The sequence below is a fragment of the Brachyhypopomus gauderio genome, chromosome 20 (assembly GCF_052324685.1).
Source record: "Brachyhypopomus gauderio isolate BG-103 chromosome 20, BGAUD_0.2, whole genome shotgun sequence".
Taxonomy (NCBI): domain Eukaryota; kingdom Metazoa; phylum Chordata; class Actinopteri; order Gymnotiformes; family Hypopomidae; genus Brachyhypopomus; species Brachyhypopomus gauderio.
Window position 1 is genome coordinate 12999401 of NC_135230.1, and position 21017 is coordinate 13020417.

General features: G+C 43.9%; 1 protein-coding gene across 8 annotated transcripts; it reads left to right on the forward strand.

Moving 5' to 3' along the window:
• Positions 1 to 151: 151 nt before the first annotated feature.
• Positions 152 to 20790, forward strand: LOC143484092 (immunoglobulin-like domain-containing receptor 2). Of its 8 annotated transcripts, none has more exons than XM_076982601.1 (10): positions 152 to 212; positions 3414 to 3746; positions 6694 to 6813; positions 9549 to 9605; positions 14737 to 14883; positions 15370 to 15534; positions 16081 to 16197; positions 16558 to 16765; positions 16884 to 17643; positions 17888 to 18871. In XM_076982601.1, exons 2-10 carry the CDS (start codon positions 3416 to 3418, stop codon positions 17978 to 17980), a joined length of 1998 nt encoding a protein of 665 aa, XP_076838716.1. In that variant the 5' UTR covers positions 152 to 212; positions 3414 to 3415; the 3' UTR covers positions 17981 to 18871. The 8 variants fall into 8 exon arrangements, with proteins under 8 accessions (XP_076838716.1, XP_076838715.1, XP_076838712.1 ...); XM_076982600.1 differs by having other exon boundaries at positions 194 to 333; XM_076982597.1 differs by lacking the exons at positions 152 to 212; positions 17888 to 18871 and adding exons at positions 1231 to 1545; positions 18879 to 20790.
• Positions 20791 to 21017: the final 227 nt, after the last annotated feature.

Here is a 21017-nt window from a genome sequence, read left to right on the forward strand (position 1 = left end):
AATTGCATTAAACATTGTGTTCGTAGACATTAAGCCTTGATTGACATGTAATCACAAGTAATCAGCATGAGCTGAATGAAGTTAAACACAAACACCTGTAGCAGGATTTAAACACAACTTGGCTGTCATGGGTATATGCTTATATTCTGGAGAAAAAGTGACGGAGAGATTCGCTGAATAAAAGGAATATGTAAATGTGCGTGAGAACCAAAGTACGTCATTAAACATTTTACATTTTGCTTTTGAAATGCACAATTCTTTCATAATGATATCCACCATCGCCATGCATGTAACAATATAACTGCTGTGAATACCTCTGATGTGAAAGATAAGGTAAGACCAGTTTGGTGAGGTTCCTCTTGTAAACAGACAGGGCAGCGACTTTATATAGGAACATACAGTATACACCTCGTAATCTAACAAGAAAGCTTGACAGCTACCATTTGTTGCCTGTAGTTTTGCGCGCAGGTGTTTCTATTGGCTACTTTTGTTAATTATCTTTTTAACAGTTGTTTTAGAAACTTGCGACATTAACTCGATACGATAAAATAATAGCTAATAGCCTCGCTATTCGTAAATACTACCTAGATAGGGGAATGACCAAGAAAGGACAAAGCTCAGCCTCCCGATCATGACCCAATAGACCCAATGAAGCAGCTAGTTGGCGCGCGTGCGTAGGTGCCTGTGTGCCATGGTGAATTATGGTGAATTATTTCACACCTCAGAAAAAGACACTAGAGGGCGCCAGAACTAACGGCACGAACCCACGAAGGCTATTGTCCAAAAAGAAAGGGTTACTTAAAATGCAGTAATAGTAATTTATAGAGCTGTCACAAGTGATCAGTCGTTAAAAACATATACGTTTTTCAACCGTAGGCCTAAAAGATTTTGATTTAAAAAGTAATTTGCCAAACATCTTTCAAACAGGTTTATTAGCCAATTGTTTACCCTAAACGTCCCTTTATTATGTTAAACAGATTAACTGAAGCCCAAAAAAGATTTAACTCAAAGGTTACTCCAACAGAATAAGCTAAGGCTAATTCAAAGGGGATGGGAGTAGCCTGTATGGGTAGCCAAGCGTACACAGATTGTTTACTTCCAATTACTGACCTCACACACACACACACGCACACACGTACACACGCACGCACACACTCACACACATGCTAGACACACACACACACACACACACACACACGCGCACACAGTTTGCCGTGGAGGACAGAGGTAGGCTATATAGCCTGTTTCATCATATATTACTTTTCGTGACTGATTAACAGTAGTCATTGTCCCGTGGATTCTCGCGGACGCCCTCGCGGAACAGACCGCCCCCCCCCACAATAAGACGGGAGCGCGCACCCATTTTTGAGGCGGTACAGTCCCGTTATTCACGGCCCGTACGGTGGAATTCATAAGTAGCGGACTACAGGATAAGGCGAACAAGGAAAGCAGGAAATGTTCAAAACTTCTGTATGGAACGCAAGAAGCCGATTTTTAAAATGTTATCACTACTGAAGTGGTGGACGGTGCTGCTACCTTTCACAAGTAAGCTATTTCTGATTTAAATTCTATGCAATCAAATAGCCTAACTTTTCTAGACCAGCAGGTTGTTCATAGCAGGTTGCGGTCCTTAGCTTCTTGCGACTTAGTTTGCTATTTGCCACAGAGTTGTTTTTAGTTGTTACAAAACGCATTCTGTTTTATCCGAGCTACGGAAAGTTAAAGTAGCCCGACGATGTTTTTGAAGTTGGTTGAAACTTTGGAAGCCCTTATAGCCTAGGTATCCTTGCCTTGACTAGGTTATCTCTAGCTAAGCTAAAACGGTGTTTATCTTATTTACTTTCTTCACTTAAGTATCGCCTGTTTTTATCTATATTTTTATGTTGCAATCTAGTATATTATGGAATAACTAAACGCTGAGAGTAATTGTAGGTGCTACGAATATGAACATTTACAGGTAAGCTGCCTATTATTGTTATACGCTTTAAAGTGGACTATACTTGAGACACGTACGTGTTGGCTGTAAAGGTTTACAAGGCTACCTTAATCACCATTTTAATAAAAAAGGCTGAATTTGCAGCGACACCTGAACTCTCTCGCTTTACCCTAAGTTAATTTATTAAGGCAGAATCATCCCATCCCACCCCCGATATAGGATATATTTTTGTTTATCCTTTATCTAATATATTAATATATGTGGACGATATTTACAATTTATGAAACTAATACAATTCCTAATGTTGACCCAAATGACTCCTTTTTTTATCATACTCATCTGAAGCTGCCAAAATAAAACCCCATCAGTATTCAGTCGTGATCGAAGAATGACCGATGAACCGCTGGTTCTCCAGTCGTTATTCTGCAGAAATGTTTTCAGAGCTTTTTTGTAAAGGAATGTCTCCTGTGCCACACCCTTGAAAGAGGGACCGTGTCAAGAGAATTATTGCTTGTTCCAGTCTTCCTGGCCCCCATCGTGGTTTTGTTCTTTTCCCTCTTATGTCCATCTGATCTTTGTACAACAGGCTGTCTCTGTGTGATTGAAGTTCTTTTGCAAATGTAACTTTGATGTTGTCTTTTCATAAATGTCACAACAGACACAAACATTGCCCACTGTTGTTCCCTAATTGGGGAACCGATATCAGTTAATGAACGTAGAGGAACACATCTCACATGAACTCAACATTCCAGACCAGATGTTTTTAGGCGTGCATGTATTCCTAACCCCCCACCACCACTACCCCCACACACAATGTGCGAAGGATTATTAAACACCCAGAAGTACAGTAGTCCTGTGTGTGTGTGTGTGTGTGTGTTGGGGGGCGGGGTATTTATGAAAGGTTTACAGTTTTCATACTATGATATATAGAGATTTATTTTAAGGCATCTGAATCTCTTAACAAATCAACTTTTTACCTCTGGGAGTCATCCACTGGCCTCCGTCTAACTGCTTTTAGCGTGGCTGAGTCGTGTGCTGTCTGATAATAAGCACTTCTCAGTACTACTGTAAACTACCACACTGCCATGCTCACACCCCAGAGGTGTGGAGACGAGGTGCAGTAATGTAGAGGTCTCAGGGCTTCACCAGGCTCGGTGACTAAGAAGGTGGGAGCAGGAGTGACTGAGCAGACTGTCTTATCAGTACTAAAGGGTAAAACACTAGTTATTAGGGGTGAGTGAGTAACTGTGTCGGCAGGGATTGTTTTAGAGCGCAATTTCTTTCTAACCTTCTCTGGCATCCCACGCTCTGCCTCCGCGTACATTTTCATTCGCCTTTTGCTCTGTATCCACCCATTTCCTTCATGCACCCCCTTTCTCCTCTCTCTCTCTCTCTCTCTCTCTCTCTCTCTCTCTCTCTCTCTCTTCTTGTCCAAATCTGTTTTAATTTGTTCTGTCTCTCTCCCTCCATTTCGCAGGCATGCCGTGCTGTGAGGCGGTGCAGGTGTTCATGAGGGAGGAACGCAGGTTCACCATGCTTTTCCAGTCGGTGGTCCTGCCATGCCAGTACTCCACCGTCTCTACCCAGACGCCAGTGGTGCAGTGGTGGTACAAGTCCTACTGCCGGGACCGCACACGGGACGCCTTCAGCTTCCCAGACAACCTGGTGGTGCGGGTGTCCGAGCTGGGTGCCAACTCCCACCTGGATTGTGCCGACAGCTCACGCACGGTTCGCATCGTAGCCTCCAGGCAAGGAGCATCTTTCACCCTCGCAGAGTACTACAAAGGACGAGACATCTCTATCATCAACAGTAATGCGCTCTTATTACCTCTTATTACCTTTTATTACCTGTGCAGTACATTTATATTTAAGTGTTTGGCAAATGGTGCAGTACAAACACAGCACTGATAACGAAACTCAAGTGTAAGGTAGTTACTTAGGAAATACTGATACTATGAACCCATTATGTCATTAACATAATGACTGTGTAGGGAGCTTTACTAACAGTCGCCCTCTTGGTTATCACCTAACAGTGCCAGACAGTAGTCTCTTCAACCAGGAGTAGATGTTTTCAGGAGAGGAAAGCTAGTGTTATCAGTGAGGAAGACATGAAGACATGATTAACACTACCTTTCGGTCACTGTACGAGTGATGTTAGCGTTTATCTGTTTGACTATTTCTAACAACTGTTTGTACAGTCCAGGATGTAAACAGACACTTTGGTCATACAGTGTTCAGCATAGATGATTAATCAAAACATTTGTGATCTTGGAGTGAGTCACAGGACGTTTCTGTCCTCTCTCTCTCTCTCTTTTTTTTTTTTTTTTTTTTTTTTTTTAGAATTGTGCGTTTGAGTTTTTCTCCAAATGTGCTCACTCAGCCTATGTAGTTCCTAATGTGTATGTTAATAAACTGTGGCAACCCTTGGTCCAAGGCCTTTGGTTCTGAGTCACAGTTGCTCACAGTACCCTGTGTCACGGGGGAGAATGTTTTGCAGGACAAGGCCATTTTCCTTCTAGAGTACGCCCAGACAACAATCCATATGAAGCAGATTCCTAACACTACATGCTGAGAAGGCTCAGAATTAAATATAAGAAAGGGCTCAGACACTGACTCTCAGCTATGATTGTTCCTGACGTTATCTCAAGCCCATTGTGGTCTGATGACAGCCAAGGCGATCTGCCTTCAGGGAAGCTCAAAACGCAGTAATTTGGGAATGGCTTCTGTTTACCAATTAAAAACATATGATCTGGGCTGAATAGCATACTTTAGGCTAAGGGGAGTGAACAAGAGATGGTACATAAGGTCATGGCTATGGTTCAAGTGGTTTGTGGCATATTTTTAATATTTTGGACTCCTTCATTGGGAAAAGAGACCCATAAATCAACTTGTAATCAAAACAAATGTATTACTTGTAAGCATTGAGAATGTAAGCTTGCTATTTGCCATGTGTATCTACTTACAGTACATCCAGTTGCGTTGATGCGCTGATGAAGAGGAAGTCCACTGCTGCACTATGTTATCTGGCTCTGTTTCAGACACTGTGCTGTGTTAAATGTGATTGTGCTGGGCTACGTGTGATGTGATAAGTGTGATTAGCATTTGTAGGACTGCTGACTGATTTAGTTTACATTGAATCTCACAGTGTGTAAACATATAAAAAAAAACACAATTATTTGCTTTGTTTCTGTATTGTCTGAAAGTTTCTCTTTCCCTCTCTCTCTCTCTCTCCCTCTCTGTGTTTCAGTCTTGTTAACTGGTGGTAGTTCCTCATATGCACTACCCGTCAAATGTTTGAACACAAATACTCTGTTTATTTTTATTATTTTCAACATGAAATGACAAGGAAGATGCCAAACCAATGAAATGACACATTAAGTGTTATTACGCTCTAATAAATAAATATCGACTAACTTGGATATTAAGTAACCTATGTATCCTATATTTTCATGACAGCTTTGCATGTTTTTGGTGATCTGTTAACCAGCTGAAACAGACACCTATGATGCTTTTCCCTCGGTCTTGAAGACATTTGCACATATGCAGAGCACTAGAGTTTGCTGAGAGTGCATTTAAAATTCTGTGTGTGTGTATCGAGAATGAATTCATATATAACACCTTTCCCAAATTATATTTGTATAGTTATGAACAAACAACATGAATTTAGTCAGTATTTCCAAACATTTGATAGTGTATGTTCAAACACTATGAACCGATGTCTAGGCTTTCCTAAGGACAGCACCTTGTCAAACTGTCCTGAGCCCCTCTCAGCATGGGTGGGGTGGCCACTGGGATCTAAGGAGTCATGCTTATACTTCAGGTTGTACAGTACAAGCAGCCTGCAGATTATCTCAAAATAGCGCCTACAGCACCAGGAATAAGAGCACTGACTGAGAATATATTTCCAGGGGAATTCCTCCTTCCGCCCGATGGATGAGTTGGCCGTGTTTGTGATAGATGTATATCAGATCAGAAAATGAGTGGGTGGCCACCAACATTGTCTGTGAAGAAAAATAGCTATTTTGATAAATACATATAGAAAATCTTAAAAAAAAAAAAAAAAGTTTTGCACATACAATGTGATATATGGTTTGGTATTTCCGTGTTCAGTGTTTTTCAGTGTTCAGCAAAGTTTTTGCTTCAGTGTCATTTCACAGAGTAGACCGCTGAGTGCTTTAGTGACCTAAACACAGGGTCAGACAGAGATACAGCTGTTTAATGTACTTTCCATCTTATTCCAACATGCAGTTAGCTTCATTGTCTGGTGCCTCCACATCAGTTTTCACTCAGTCCAGCAGTTAGCCAAGACTCACATTACATACAGGAAGGGCCTTCCATTGTGTTGAGCACTTCCTATTCCTGAAATAAGTCTGTTTACTCGCTACGTGCGTGCCTGCCAAGCTGAGGGCCCACCTGAGAGCTCCTTCCCGCATGCAGTTGAACGGCTACAACCGAGACATTCCAAACTCTTTCATCTCTGTGATCCCTGTGATTCTGAACCACATGCCACGTTCATCCACAATCTTTGTTTATTACTATCAGGATTCTGGAAGAGTTTGGCTTATTGTGAAATACCTGGTATTCTACCTCAGTGATATACCTCAGTGATATGCAAACTGTTTATCTCAAAGAAGTGAAAATAAAAGAAACAAATACATTTTTACGGATCGATATAAATCGTTGTACGTCTCGACAACTGTTGTGTGCCGTGACTGGATTTGACATTGAAGCTGAATACGTAACCCTTGCTTGTCCAGAGGCTGACCTGCGCATTGGGGAGTTGCAGTGGGGAGACAGTGGTGTTTACTCCTGCAAGTTGGTGATCACTGACGACCTGGAAGGGGAGAGCGAGGCCCAGGTGGAGCTCCTGGTTCTGGGTGAGTGATACTTTTCAGTAAAAGTCAGCAACCGTATCTAGGAAATGAACTCATTCAGGTGACGGTTGAGCTAACACAGGAAGTCGAGGTATTCTGGGCATCTGCTTAGGATGCAAGCTCAGCTGATTATTTCCTTTGTCACCAGCGACAAAGAGGATGAAAACAGCAAACTAGGGGGAAATCAAAGTTTGGCTGGTTTAGTATGTTCTGTGGATTGAACATTACTGATGTTTTCTGGTTACAAAATGTTGTCCACAATTCCTTCTTTTCCAAGAATTTAGACTAGGCTTATCTTGACTTATCAGCATTTATTGAGATTCTACTGTTTGTTAGTAATTTGGCTGTTCATGTCAGAAAACACAAAGTATCTCAGAAGATACTTTATCTCTAGCTTGTTATCCTTCGTACGCCAGGATTCTCCCACATCAGCTTGTCCCACACAGAGGACCATTGTTAAGTGGTTCCCCTTCACACAGTTTTAGTCTGGCCCTCTCTGCCCTAAGCAGCCAGACAGTAGCAGGGCACCTCTGGTGTTTTATGGCCCTGGTGAATTATAGGAGCAGCTTCACAAAGGTCTCGCTGGGAAACCACAGTGCTACGCATTTGAAGACTTGGACACAAATGCTAAACAGGGTGATTTATTTCAGAGCTTCATGGCTACTTATCTTTGATGTCAAATGTACTTTTCTTTTGTGACTTAAAAGCAAAAAAAAAAAAAAAACAGAATTACATTTTGCAGCTGACACAAACTTAATGTTCTGAGTTTGGGATGGAAATATGTTGCATGGCTTTTTGAATTTTATTTCCTTTTTGACCTAACTGATCATCCTGTGGTCTCATGTTGGAAAAAGTTATATTGTCTCAGTACTGCTCTTGATGCAAGGTGAAGCTGATGCCCTTTTTTCTCAAGGACTCCGAGCTCTCCGTGAGACTCTCCATGAGACTCTCTTTGGGCAACAATGCCTGTACTGTCACACACGCATGCAGCGTGTTGTACGAGTCGTGTATTACGATTTAAATTTCTGCCAGCATAGAGGAGCCAGTAATGACAGCAGATGGGCAGGTGTTCTCCCCCCACAGGTGACTCTCAACGAGGCCCCCGGCATCGTAAAAAAGCCCAGAGGGAGCAAATCTCCAACTCGGTGCCCGGTGACCTAAGGCTGCACGTCACGCACTCTTGGAGGTGCTGCCATGGCAACAGAAGTGCTTTTTTTTGTGTGCGGCAGTAGAGAGGGGGTCACGCGAGGGCCGATCCCAGGAGCAGGGTTGACGGCGCAGGAAGGAGAGGGGTTGGATTAAGGTCTTTTCAAGCAGTGGGACCTTCTTAGCTGGTCTGAGCTGGTCATGGCAGCCCCCACTCACACATCATGGCTTTGTGATCAGAAGTGCTGTTAAACTCTCGTGGGACGTGCTAGTGTACTTACCACTGGACGCCAAGCACAAGTGGGCAGTTAAACCCTTTTCAGCAGAAATTCAAACCGAAACGTCTGTAAAGGGGCACGGTGAAGGGCTGCAGAAGTTCCAGAGAAGAAAGCGCAGCTTTCTGACAGAACAGTGATTTCTTACCAAACATTCACCTCTGGGCTCTGCCTGCTTGATGACGTGCCAGGGACAGAAAGCAAATTCCTAGCTGTAGTTGAGTTAAGGCTTTCCTGGCTCAGGCTTTATCATAGGGTAAAAGTACCCATGAGCCCTTTCCCTCTTTGTTATAATGTTGCTTTGGCTGGAAAAGCAGGACAGTCTGTCCTGATTAATACCCAAGCATAGCAAAAATCTTTGATGAATAGTTTTAGCGGAAGAAAAAGAAGTAAATCCTTGTGGATTTTTGTGTGTGATGCTATCCTTTTGTAGGTCTTTGTTGCTTATAAAAGAGAACAGTAGAGATAAGGCTCTCATAAGCTTTTGGTCTTCATGTAGGCCTCTTACATTGTTCTTTTATTGCAGGAAGCTTTACTGCATTTTAAGCAATATTGTTTTCCTTCTGCGTTGACCTGATAGTCTGGAAGTAATCAAGATGAAACAATATAGTGGAGATGACATTAGCTGTGTTTCCAGCAGTCTTGGGCAACTCACTTTCATCACTCCTTCCTCCAAACATGTGTGTATGAATCACTGTGCTACCTCACACTGACACAGTCCTGGCCTCCTGCTGAGAGCACCAGCCAGCACTAGTCTGCTGATGCTCAGTTACATATATGGGACAGGACAGGGAGAGAAAATACAACAGAAACGTGAGCCCTGCAGTATCATAACATACACGTCTTCTTACTGCAGAGAAGTTTTAGCAACCACGCGAGATTCTAACAACGAGCGTTGATGGGATAAATATAGACCTCGTGGAATAACCACAATTACACACTAATAGTTACCTGCAGAGACTGGTGAATTCACTTTGCAAGCTTTTGGGCTCTATAATTACTTTGCCAGTGCATTTCTTCTCGAGGACTTGCGTGATGCATCATTATTGATTTTTTATATATAAACAAAAATTTTTAACAACACAATCATAACTAATTATGCACATAAAAACACCGTTGGCCTGCTGTATCTTCTGATTCTTCAGGTGGGTCATCTGATTCTTCCTTTCTCTTTAATATGTCTTTTTGCTGCATGCACCAGCCACACCTTTCTGCCAGAGTTCTTCTCAAAACTTGCCTCGCACCTCTCTTTTCCGTGACCTTCACCTCTGCTCCTCCTCTTCCTCCTCCTCTCCATCTCTCTCTCTTTCTCTCCAGGTCAGACAGGTGTGGCTGATGATCTGCTGCCTGAGTTTGACTTGGAGATTATGCCAGGTACGGGCTCCCCCTACCTGCCTTGGAGCGTCATTCTTATTGCCTCCTTTCCTTCTCCGTAACCGCTGTGATCTCACTGGCCAATCATCCTCTATGCTGATGTTGATAATAAGACACCACTTTTCACTGCATCCTCTAAACACCATTGCAGTACTAATGAATCAGTTCACAACTACTGTGAGGTTAGCAATTTCTTTCTAATGTATGGGTTTTAGTTATGATATCTAACTACCGTACCTGCTTGTCTACAACCAAGGGGAGAACAGGTACAGAAATAGGGTTAACCTGCATAAAAAGTTCATAAAGTATCTGACTACAAATTATAGTTGGTAAGAATCTAAAGGAACTCACTTCTCAAATAGCTCATTGAAGGTTATTGAATATACCAACTTTATAAAGTTCCTTGCTAAAAACTCTGACAAAGCAGGCTATTGTTTAATCATAAACATGCACAGCAGATGGGATACTTTATAGGGAATTGGTGTTGTGACGCTGTGGCGCTGGAGGAAGGACGAGACACGAGTCTGGTCTTCAGAGACAAACACTTTTTAATGTGACGAAGTAGCGCTTCCAGCGCACGTAGAACATAAACACAAACGTGAACGACTCTAACAAAGACGAGCACGGGACACTGCGCGAACGCACACTAAATAGACAAACTACATAATCTCCGCGTGATGACGAAACGAGCCACAGGTGAGTCTGATTAACACACGGACACAACCACAACCGTGAAGATACACAGACGCAGATGACTGGACGTAGACGACATAAACACACGCCCAGAGGGAGGGTTCAGGGGCTGCACCGTGACAGAGCCCCTCACCAAGGGCACTACCCGTCCCGGGGTGCCAACAGAACTGAATGCCCCGAACCCACACCGATGGGCGGATCCGGAGCCTTCAGTCCTGTGTCGGGGAGATGACCGCCCTCGGTGGGGACTCCGCCACGAACAGCCTAGAACACCCTCCCTGGGAAGACAGGGGAAAAGACATTAGACACAAAACATGGAACATTCACGAAAACACAAACAGGAACATTTAAGAACAGAGGCACAAAAGGGAATAGGGGATTCGGGTGCAACACGGGGACAGACACAAACACTGGAACAAGAACACATGAAAACGGAGCCAGGCTTCGGGCCTGTAAGTGCGCTGCCAGGGAGGGGAATCCTCCCTGAGCTGCGGGCGCTGCAGTGGGCGGTCTCCCTTGCGCTCCTGCCGTAATCCCTCCGCCGGGAGCGGCACGACTGGCAGATGCCCCTGCAGTCCTCTCGGTAGGCGTGGGACCGGTCTCTTCGCATGCCCTCGGGGCGTGCGCGGTCGGGTACGCCTGCCAACGCTCGCTGTCTGATCTCCGGGCGCACCACAGGGGAACTTCACCTCCGCGTGGTGGGGGCTCCTCTGGTCTGGCTGCGGGTGAGGGTTCCTCCGTCTCCATCCCCTCCTCCGAACCACCCGGGCTCCATACCATGGGGTCCTCCGAGGTGCAGTACCGGGAGTCCATCTCACTCCCCTCGGAGTGAGAAGGATGACCGCTCTCCTTCCGCCCTCTTTTCTCCCTCACGGTTCCCCCAGAGCTCTCCGAGGCAGGCGGGCTCACCTCCACCTCCTCCTCAGTGTATGGCCCGCCCTCCGAGTATTCAGAAGGAGGCGGACTGTACCCTGAGGATTCGGACGGCGGAGGGCGCCGAAACAAAAGACGAGCACGGGACACTGCGTGAACGCACACTAAATAGACAAACCACATAATCCTCGCGTGATGACGAAACGAGCCACAGGTGAGTCTGATTAACACACGGACACAACCACAACCGTGAAGATACACAGACGCAGACGACTGGACGTAGACGACATAAACATACGCCCAGAGGGAGGGGTCAGGGGCTGCACCGTGACAGGTGTTAGCATTGATTTACCTTTATCTGATACTAATTATGAACTCATCTGGCAAACTATAGTTGTAACGAAGGGAGACCATTATACAATTAACCAGATTTATTCAATAACCAACAAAAAAATTAGAACAACTATTCTAAATTACAGTAACACATGATAATACCTAATGGAAACAGAAATACCGACTGATGCAGTTTGCCTCATGGTGCAAAGAAGAAGGACTTAATGCAGAGGAAGAAGAGACCCTACACCCACAATCCTCTCCCTTTATACCCTACACCCACAATCCTCTCCCTTTACACCCTGCACCCACAATCCTCTCCCTTTATATCCTACACCCACAATCATCTCCCTTTATACCTACACCCACAATCCTCTCCCTTTACACCCTGCACCCACAATCCTCTCCCTTTATATCCTACACCCACAATCATCTCCCTTTATACCCTACACCCACAATCCTCTCCCTTTACACCCTGCACCCACAATTCTCTCCCTTTATATCCTACACCCACAATCATCTCCCTTTATACCTACACCCACAATCCTCTCCCTTTACACCCTGTACCCACAATCCTCTCCCTTTATATCCTACACCCACAATCATCTCCCTTTATACCTACACCCACAATCCTCTCCCTTTATACCCTACACCCACAATCCTCTCCCTTTATACCCTACACCCACAATCATCTCTCTTTATACATACACCCACAATACTCTCCCTTTATACCCTACACCCACAATCATCTCCCTTTATACCTACACCCACAATACTCTCCCTTTATACCCTACACCCACAACCCTCTCCCTTTATACCCTACACCCACAATCCTTTCCCTTTATACACTACACCCACAACCCTCTCCCTTTATACCCTACACCCACAATACTCTCCCTTTATACCCTACACCCACAATCATCTCCCTTTATACCTACACCCACAATACTCTCCCTTTATACCCTACACCCACAACCCTCTCCCTTTATACCCTACACCCACAATCCTTTCTCTTTATACACTACACCCACAACCCTCTCCCTTTATACCCCTCCCCCCAGCATATTACAGGGACAGCAGTTACAAAAGCAGGTTAACCAATGGGAATCAGGTTGATGGTATACACAACAGAGTATATTTGAATACAGAGTGCATTTCCACACAGGACTGCCACCTTTGGCGTGAAGTCTCCAAACTTTCTCAGTGAGTGATGGAACTCTTACCCTGTAGCATAACCTTTCTCACTACACAACATGCCACATAAACACACCGATATAACCAGAGTACAAATGATCAGTTTTATCCCAATGCTATGGGAACATCTTGAGGCAAATCCACCATTTCCTGCCCCCCATGGTTTCATGCAGGAACACCAGATCCTGCATCTCCCACAGGAACACATCTTACCACTCCTACATTAACTTCCACCAGACTTGGCCACCAAAGAACTCCACCCTTCCCCTCAAATTCACACCTTCTGTCCAGATCTTTCTTCAAAGCCCCTCCCTTATGTGCTGCCAGTGGAGATACAACATACCCCACAATCAGATCACATCTGAAGACCTTGATTGCTGGATAAGATATAGTAGCAATGGAACCATGTCACCTGCAGAATAGATATACAGCAGTAGGACTCCTTTTTAGATTATATATACTACATTTCCTTGGCTGTGTACCTGTACATGCACAATGACAATAGAGTTCGTGTCAGAAATAAAATTCTGAAATAGATTTCAGACAATAACATTTGATCTAATATCTATAATTATTCAACAAATTACCACTTTTTTCGCAAATATTCCAAGTGTTGGCTCATCTTCCTGTTAGATGTGCATCAGTTATATTTTTCCCAAATGTAATTGTTCATGTTTGAATTTGATGACCTGGGGATTTTGCTTTGATATCCTGCAACATCTTTACAGCAGAGTGAGATGTATGTAATGGGCTTGACTCCACCCATAGGAAGCAACTCATCAGCATTGTCATAGCAAGTAATGAGGGTGGGAATACTTATGATCAAACAGCTGATTACCACACAGTGCTCTCTTGGCATTATAACCTAGAGTTATGTTAGCAATGACAGTGGTGTGGTCAGTCTGACTCACATACATACAGTGTAAGACACAGAAAGACAATTTCAGACAATTCTCTATCCTAATCCTCTAGATTAGTCACCCTATCTGACATTGACATCATTCCTTCACTTTACAAGAACAGTGTATCAGATATTCTCCAAATTAGGTCATACAAGGGAGTCTCTTATCGTCAGTGACTGTGCCAGTAATGCTGTCCTTACCGGTTCAAAAGTGGTGTGATCTCCCACACACTCCCAGTAAGTTTGATCCTAAGAGGTTTGGTCTCCTCGATACAGTGTTAATACATTTCAAGTAATGTTTAGTCAGTGCCCATCACTACTGTAGACTAATTGCCACACTCATTTGCAAGGAAATAAGCTGTTTGTGATGGCCGCTGCATATTTGGCTTATAAAGAGACTGTGTAAAGAGTATAGACAGTTTTTAAACTATCCATTCTTAGATCCATTCTTACATTATGTGTTGCTTCATAGTTAGTCATTAATGTCACATTACATGTGTTTGTATGTGTGTCTCTTTATATCTCTCTCTCTTTCTCTGTGTGTTTATCCTAGATATAAACATGTTATTTCTACTGTGTCCTACCACAGACTACTACTTCCTGAATTACATTTACCCTCCCACTTCCTTCCCTCAGCCAGACTAGATTTATCTTTCTAGATATAAAAATTAAGTCATCCATTCTTTCATTTCTGAACAGACATTTGTTTAATCTCACACAGTTATGTGCTATGTATCACACATTTGTGGGAGTTTATCATTGTTTATTACTGGATATTATAAAATGTTTTTCTCCAGTTATCCAAGCTATTGTGTTGTACATTTTAGTGGTCATTATGCATGAGAAAGGAATTATAGTTGAAAGTAAAAACATAACTTTATTGTCCATGGTTTATTTTTCATTGTTTGATGGATGACAAGATAGAATCCTAAATTAACACAGTCTGAAACGCCTTTACACAGTTGCTTAATAAGTACAACCTTCTACTGATTACACATGACATACCTTAATTTCTTAAAAGAACATGAAATGTCTACACTCAGAGATTGTTTACTTTTCTAACTAGGCAGCATGACTTTCTAATTTCCAATATGAATTCTGGGAATTGTAGTTTTATTGCTGGCCCCTCTATTTCAGAGTGGGCATTTGTGGGAGCTGTAGTCTTGGGCAGCATCCTGTTTATCCTGCTGGTGGGCGTTTGCTGGTGTCAGTGCTGTCCTCACTCCTGCTGTTGCTATGTACGATGCTGCTGTTGCCCGGATACCTGCTGTTGCCCTCGTCACCGTGAGTTCCTCCCATTTCACCATCCAAGCTATTTATGATGACATCACTGTTTTGCAGTGCTTGTTTATTAGCTCAGAGGTTTTGTTGACATTTTGATTTATGTGCTTCTTGAATGTTTCCATTATGTTAATAATTGATGTCAAATGTCAGTGCCTTTCTCAAAAGTGTGCCTCTCTGCATATAAATAAGTGAAAAAATGAAATATGATCCTAATAGCATTTAGTTTAGTATTGGCCGATAAAAAAAGGTTTGGAACCATCTACAGAGAAGTGGCATGCTTTATCTGATCTGCAGCACAAACTAACAGCGTTCGTTTATGCCAAAACTAACCAAATAAACACAGTGTTAAAACATCAAGGACCAATCCTGGTACATGCCAGACGATATCATGTCATTGTGTGAATGTAGCGAAATCTCCATGGAGCACCAGGGTGGCCTCCATGGGGCACATCCTTAACATTCATCTTGATGAAATCTACCCAACAGTGTACGAAGCAGGAAAAGGCATAAAGACAGGACCCTCGACGCCAGTCGCCATGTACCCTCCCTACTTTATGCAGGGCATGCCTGCCATGGTACCCATAGCTCCTCCCTCCTTCATCGACTCCAAGATGTCCGTCACGCCGTCTGTGGAGAACAACGTAACTGGAGGTGAGCAGCCACTCAGCAGTATCTAAGAGTCCCAGCTTCATTCACTAATATGTAATCAACATAGCGGTCTAACTAAGGGCTAAATGTTTGTGGCTGAGCCTCAGTAATTCTACTCAGCTGATGTACAGCAGGGTAAACGTAAACTGGACAGATAAGAAACTGTTGTACTAGAGAAGATACAGTATTCGTTCCTGTCCCGTATGTGTTTGCTCAGAGTGTTATCAGTTCAGGGTTATTGGTGTAATTGTGTGCCGACACGCCTGCTGATAACAGAGTTAGAGAATCAAAGCTCTTGCCATGAAATGGTTCTTTAACTGCCCTCACGATTAAGTGTGGCTTTAATCTTTTATAGATTAAATAAATGTAAATTTGACTGGAGAAAACAAGGCAGATTGCCTTCAGCAGTTTATATATGCATAACGTATTTAGTGAGAACATGAAATTGAAGTTTGAAGTTTATCTTATTGACTCTTAAGAATAAGAAGGTTTTAATAAAAATGGTTCCTGTCTCTCTTTGACAAACACACACACATACACAAATTGTAGTGCACAACGGCTACCGTCTGCAGCCGGCGTCGGATCAGAACTCTCTGAAGGTGCTGCAGTATGTGGAAAAGGAACTGGCGCATTTCAACCCCTCCAAGACCCTCAACAGTCATGGCTGTAAGCCTCTCGTGTCACTCAGAGCTGTCGGGTGTCCCAACGGCCGGGCCTGCCAGTGCTCCCACGTCCCTCGCTTCCTGACTTCTCCACACCTCCTCCTCCTTCCTGCTCTTTCCGCTTTCTAAACGCCCCTCGTTCGGTGCAGTTCCTGCATGCGAGCGTAAACTCTGAGCTGCGTTTAAGTAATGGGAATACCGCTGCTTTTTGAAATGGCCGGTTTCTGTGCCTTTCGACACAACATGTTGTAACTGGCATAGCTCCTTCTCCGTGTGTATTTAAGGCATTTTGGTCTGAGAACATGAGGGGCCCTCGGCCTTTGAAATGACTGTGTTGGCTTTATGCTTTGTGTTTTTTCTGCAGCCTGCAGTATGTCCGAGCTCAGTTCTCTACACGAACTGGAGACAGACTTCCACCAGAACTATCTGCAGGTTCAGAAGAAGGCCCTTCCACCCATTCCTGATCTGGCCGACCATGCTGACCTTCTAACCAGAGAGATCGCTCCATCCCATGTGTGGAGGGCTGCACCACACCCTCAGCATGGCAAGAGGGTAGAGGAGGATCACCCAAGGTAGCAATGAGATATGGGTCGATGTGTACTGAATAAAGAGATCACTTTTCTCAGTGCATGATTGCTTGGAGTTGCTTTGAAAAGGTTTCTGGTATGCTTCTGAATGTTACTGTCCCAGGTGGAACCCTCGTTCAGAGCACCTGCAGAGGAAAGCTTTCCAAATGGGTGGACGTACTGGCTCGCTGGACGAGCTTGAGGAATTTGCCATGTCCTATATGCGGCGGGGCCGTCACGGAGACATCAGTGACCCGGAGGACGACTACCGGACACACGAACGTCAGAGGGAGTGCACAAGAGAACGGGACCGGGGCCGAGACCGGGACCGTGAACGAGAACGGGAGCTGGAGCGCGATCGCTATCCGTACTACAGCTCGAAGCGTTATTACCCAAAGGACAGCGCGGAGAGACACAGAGACCATCCGCGTCCTCCCAGTCCCCCTCGCTTATCCGGAAATGGCAAGAGACGAGGTACCTGGGACAGCGATCGGCCAATCCCACGCCGAGATGCCACTGAGCGTGAGCACAGTAGGAAGGACTCCAGGGGTCAGGATGGTGACAGTGGGCGGGACTATGACGACGCTCTTCTTAGCAGCTTATTAGAGCGCAAGGCGAAATCAGGGAGGGCGGCGTCTTCCAAAGGTGGGCGGCGCGAGGACGACTCGGACACGCCCTCCAAGAACAGCTCGAGAAAAAGCGCTCACAGTCAGTCACCAAGCAGTGGATCACCTTGTAACGAATCCTTGCCGCCATATGTAGAGAGGGAGCTCGAGCGCTTCCGCAGTGGCGAAACGTCCCAGCGGCCCTTTGCCTACCCGCGTCCTGCTAAGCCCTCTCAACTGGAGCCCGAGGGTCGGGAACAACAGAGACCCCGGAAAGTGGTGAGTTACCTGCAGACCCCTTACTTATGAGGACTTTCCATTATAGTGCCTCAGACCAATTCAGGGTCATTGGAATAAGAGTTTCTCTTACCCCATACTGAATTAGGAGAAGACAGGCTTGAAGAAGACGCCATGTCAGTGACATATGGCACACATCATTGGTTAAGATGCACTCTATAAGATTTCCTCCCCTCGTCAGTTACTTCCTGTTTATCTCGTGTTATGTCGTGTTTGTCTCTTGTAGAGGTTTTTTGATGAACAGAATCCGCACTTTGATTCGGACGTAGGTTTTTCAGTCACGGTTCAGTTTGCGCCTCACCTCGACAGCAGAAAATAACCTGTACACAGGTAACAAGGATGAGCAGAGACGTGTTTTCAAACATCCCTTCGCTTGCAGTGTTTCGTCATTTTTATTGCAACTTACACTTTGTTACAACTTTAAAACAACTAACTTGAAAATTAACTCCAAATATGGTATTTAGTTTTCTATTTAATATTTAGATAAGAAATGTTTCTATGAATATTCAGGGTAAACTAGAACTAAGTATGGCCCTACCAGATGGTTACACTGGGATATGCCATTACCATTTAGCAATAATTCATCATTGTCAGTGAAGATGTTGCAAATAAGTTGCATGAACACAATACTGAGAAATATCAGCAATGCCTTCCTGACACCTGTGCTAAAAGCCACATTTACAATATAAGAGTGACAATTTTGTGAAATGTATTTTGCTAGACTGGTATGCATTAGAACTAGGCTTGGGTTCCTAGCTATAGAGCTAGTACAGCGATCCGGCTTCCTGTACCTGCATCTATGATGTGTAACTGATTTCAGATTGAAATGCCTCTCCATGTACAGCTAGACAAGGACATTCTGCAGGTTCACTGGTAGCTGAGGAGGAGCATGAAGGTCAATGTAGCAATTTCTTTGTCACAGCATAAATGGAGTCTTATGGAGTGCACCATTAATCAGTGTATATGTTGCTTAGGCACTGTCCCCCCCCCCCCCCCCACATTATGATTTCAGTTGGACTATATGTAACATGTGTCTTAATGTCATGAAACTGAAATCTACGCTACAGTACATGCAGTGGTAACACACTTACGAAGCCCTCACCTGCAAGTTCCTCCCCTTTTCATCGCTGGATCTCACTAATAGAGCGCAAATCCATTTTCACACCTGCCTTTCCACAACTTTCACACTTCTCTCTCCTATTTTCTCTTTTTAACAGAACACGCTCCTAAGCAGAGATTCACTCATAGTCTGATGCCTTACAAATAAAGGCGCAGGGCCGCCACACGTGTCTTCACCGAGCCACCCGCCACACACCGCTCCACCGGGCAGCATCGGCAGGCCCTGCATTCTGCTTGCTGGTCTTCACGCTTTGACTCACCGATCTGCCCTCTTGCATTATGCGAGGAAAAAAGAGGATGTGTCTGCAACATCAAAACCACTGCGGAATGCTACAGCTAACACGACTTAGCAGTGTTGTTATTGCATTTTCCTCCTAAGAGCTTAAATAAAGACCTACTATTCGTTTTGGACTCTGCGAATGGCCAAGAAACCTTTGACTGGAAAACCAGAGGTGCAAGAGCTCTTGTTTATGAACATGTCAAAGATTTCACTGTGGTGTTACTTTACATCTGAGGTTCTTTTTATGCTTTGAACAAGGTTGTTCACTGGACAAGAAATTTTTTTCAACAAAGTGGAAAATATGTCATTTCATTACAAATATCCTGTGTCTTTTGTCACTATAAACTGCCTGTTTATGTTTGCTAGAGACCCTCCAGAGTTTGAGGTGACTGGATGCATGAGTAGCCCTGAGCGTGTCCTCCAGTAGAGGCTGGAGGAATATGTGCCAGCCACAGAAAACACAAACTCATTGTGATGTCACACAAGGATGATTTCACCAGACGACACTTGGAGACGTGAATGAGTCTCTTGGCCGTGTGAGATCAGACCCTGGGTGACGTTTGTCCAAGTTATACTGCATTCTTTGCCACACTTCACATAACATGTTAATAAACAGTGCCTTATTTTATGTAATAGTGAAGTCTGGAGTGCCTAGTTTTGTCAGAAACGTATGTGTTCATACTGAATGTGATGGAACTCAAACTTGACAGATTTATATTATTTCAAATATATTTTTTTTATATTTTCTTCCTGCTTATAATTTTTTTTTGTTTTAGTACCTACGTTTATGTAGTGTATTTTATTATTTTGCTGTATCCTGTTTTTTATGTTTTATAAGTCCACGCTTACCAGTCATAACCAAATTAGAAAAAAACTTCTCGATGCAAAACGAACAAAGAAGAATCCCAACATGTCCTCAGCAAACCCACAGCTGATTGTCTTCTTACTGCAGCGTACAGTCTTGCTACGAAGTGTCAACCGATGTGAGGTGCTGGCGTTTGGCATGTTGGAGCGTGTTAGCAGCTTTCTGCTATGTAAATGAGACCGTTTCACCACAGATGACTCATACGCTGAGAGTTCTTGTCCATTGTTATCACATAATAAGAGTCTCTCTGATAGACGCCTCATACAGGCACTAGGGTGTCCTCACCTTTTATATTCAAGTAGTCCCACTCTGCACACAATAAACAATTTACATGAAAACTAACAAATAGCACAAAAATAATCATTTTGTCTTGTGCGCTCAGTCACTGTTTTTATAATACTAAGCATGGTACATTAATGTTGATTGATTTGTGTTAATGCTAACTTTAAATGTGCATATCAAAACATTGTTTACCGTAAAATACACATATCTGGTATATTTAGCTACACATTAATGTTAAAGTATTTTGAGAATAGCATGACCAACGGTGCCAAATTGACTTATTTATTTTGTTCTAGAAACACCGTCCCGCTCCCTGTCACATCAGTGAGGATCGCACATTCCCTTTCACCCAATAAAAAGAAAAAGCCTAAATCCAGATTCATCAGTCTTGCATGACAGTTTGTTCACGTGTCTGGGGTTGTGCAGGGCTGCCTCTGAGCAGTGCCTCGGAGTACCAGGCCTCTGGTTCTGACTCAGGGGTGAACTGAGTCGGGGAGTAAGAGACGTATGCATGGAATGCAGTCAAGGATCTCACGTGGCAGACTAGCAGACGCTGACAATCACACGCTAGCCTGGATGTTTGGTGAGCAGTAGCATCGTACCGGCTAATGAGACGTGGAGTAGCCCGTCGGTTTCTGATCAGTTTCTGTTAGACACAAGTTTTCTCAAAACGTGGTGTGGAATCACTGCTTTGTGTTGTAACCTTGAGCCAACAGGATGCATTTGAACACCGAAAGGAAAATGAAAATTATTCATGGCATGTGGTGTGTGGCTGGTGTACAATAGCAGGAAGCGACATCGCTCTGTGCG

What these genes read in the sequence shown, in the direction of transcription:
- LOC143484092 (XM_076982596.1), top strand. Translation starts at nt 1,473, where the DNA reads ATGGAACGCAAGAAGCCGATTTTTAAAATGTTATCACTACTGAAGTGG. An exon ending in CTGCTGTTGCCCTCGTCACC is followed by an intron (nt 14,884 to 15,369) that starts GTGAGTTCCTCC and finishes TCTACCCAACAG; the next exon opens with TGTACGAAGCAGGAAAAGGC. An exon ending in AACAGAGACCCCGGAAAGTG is followed by an intron (nt 17,644 to 17,887) that starts GTGAGTTACCTG and finishes TGTCTCTTGTAG; the next exon opens with AGGTTTTTTGATGAACAGAA.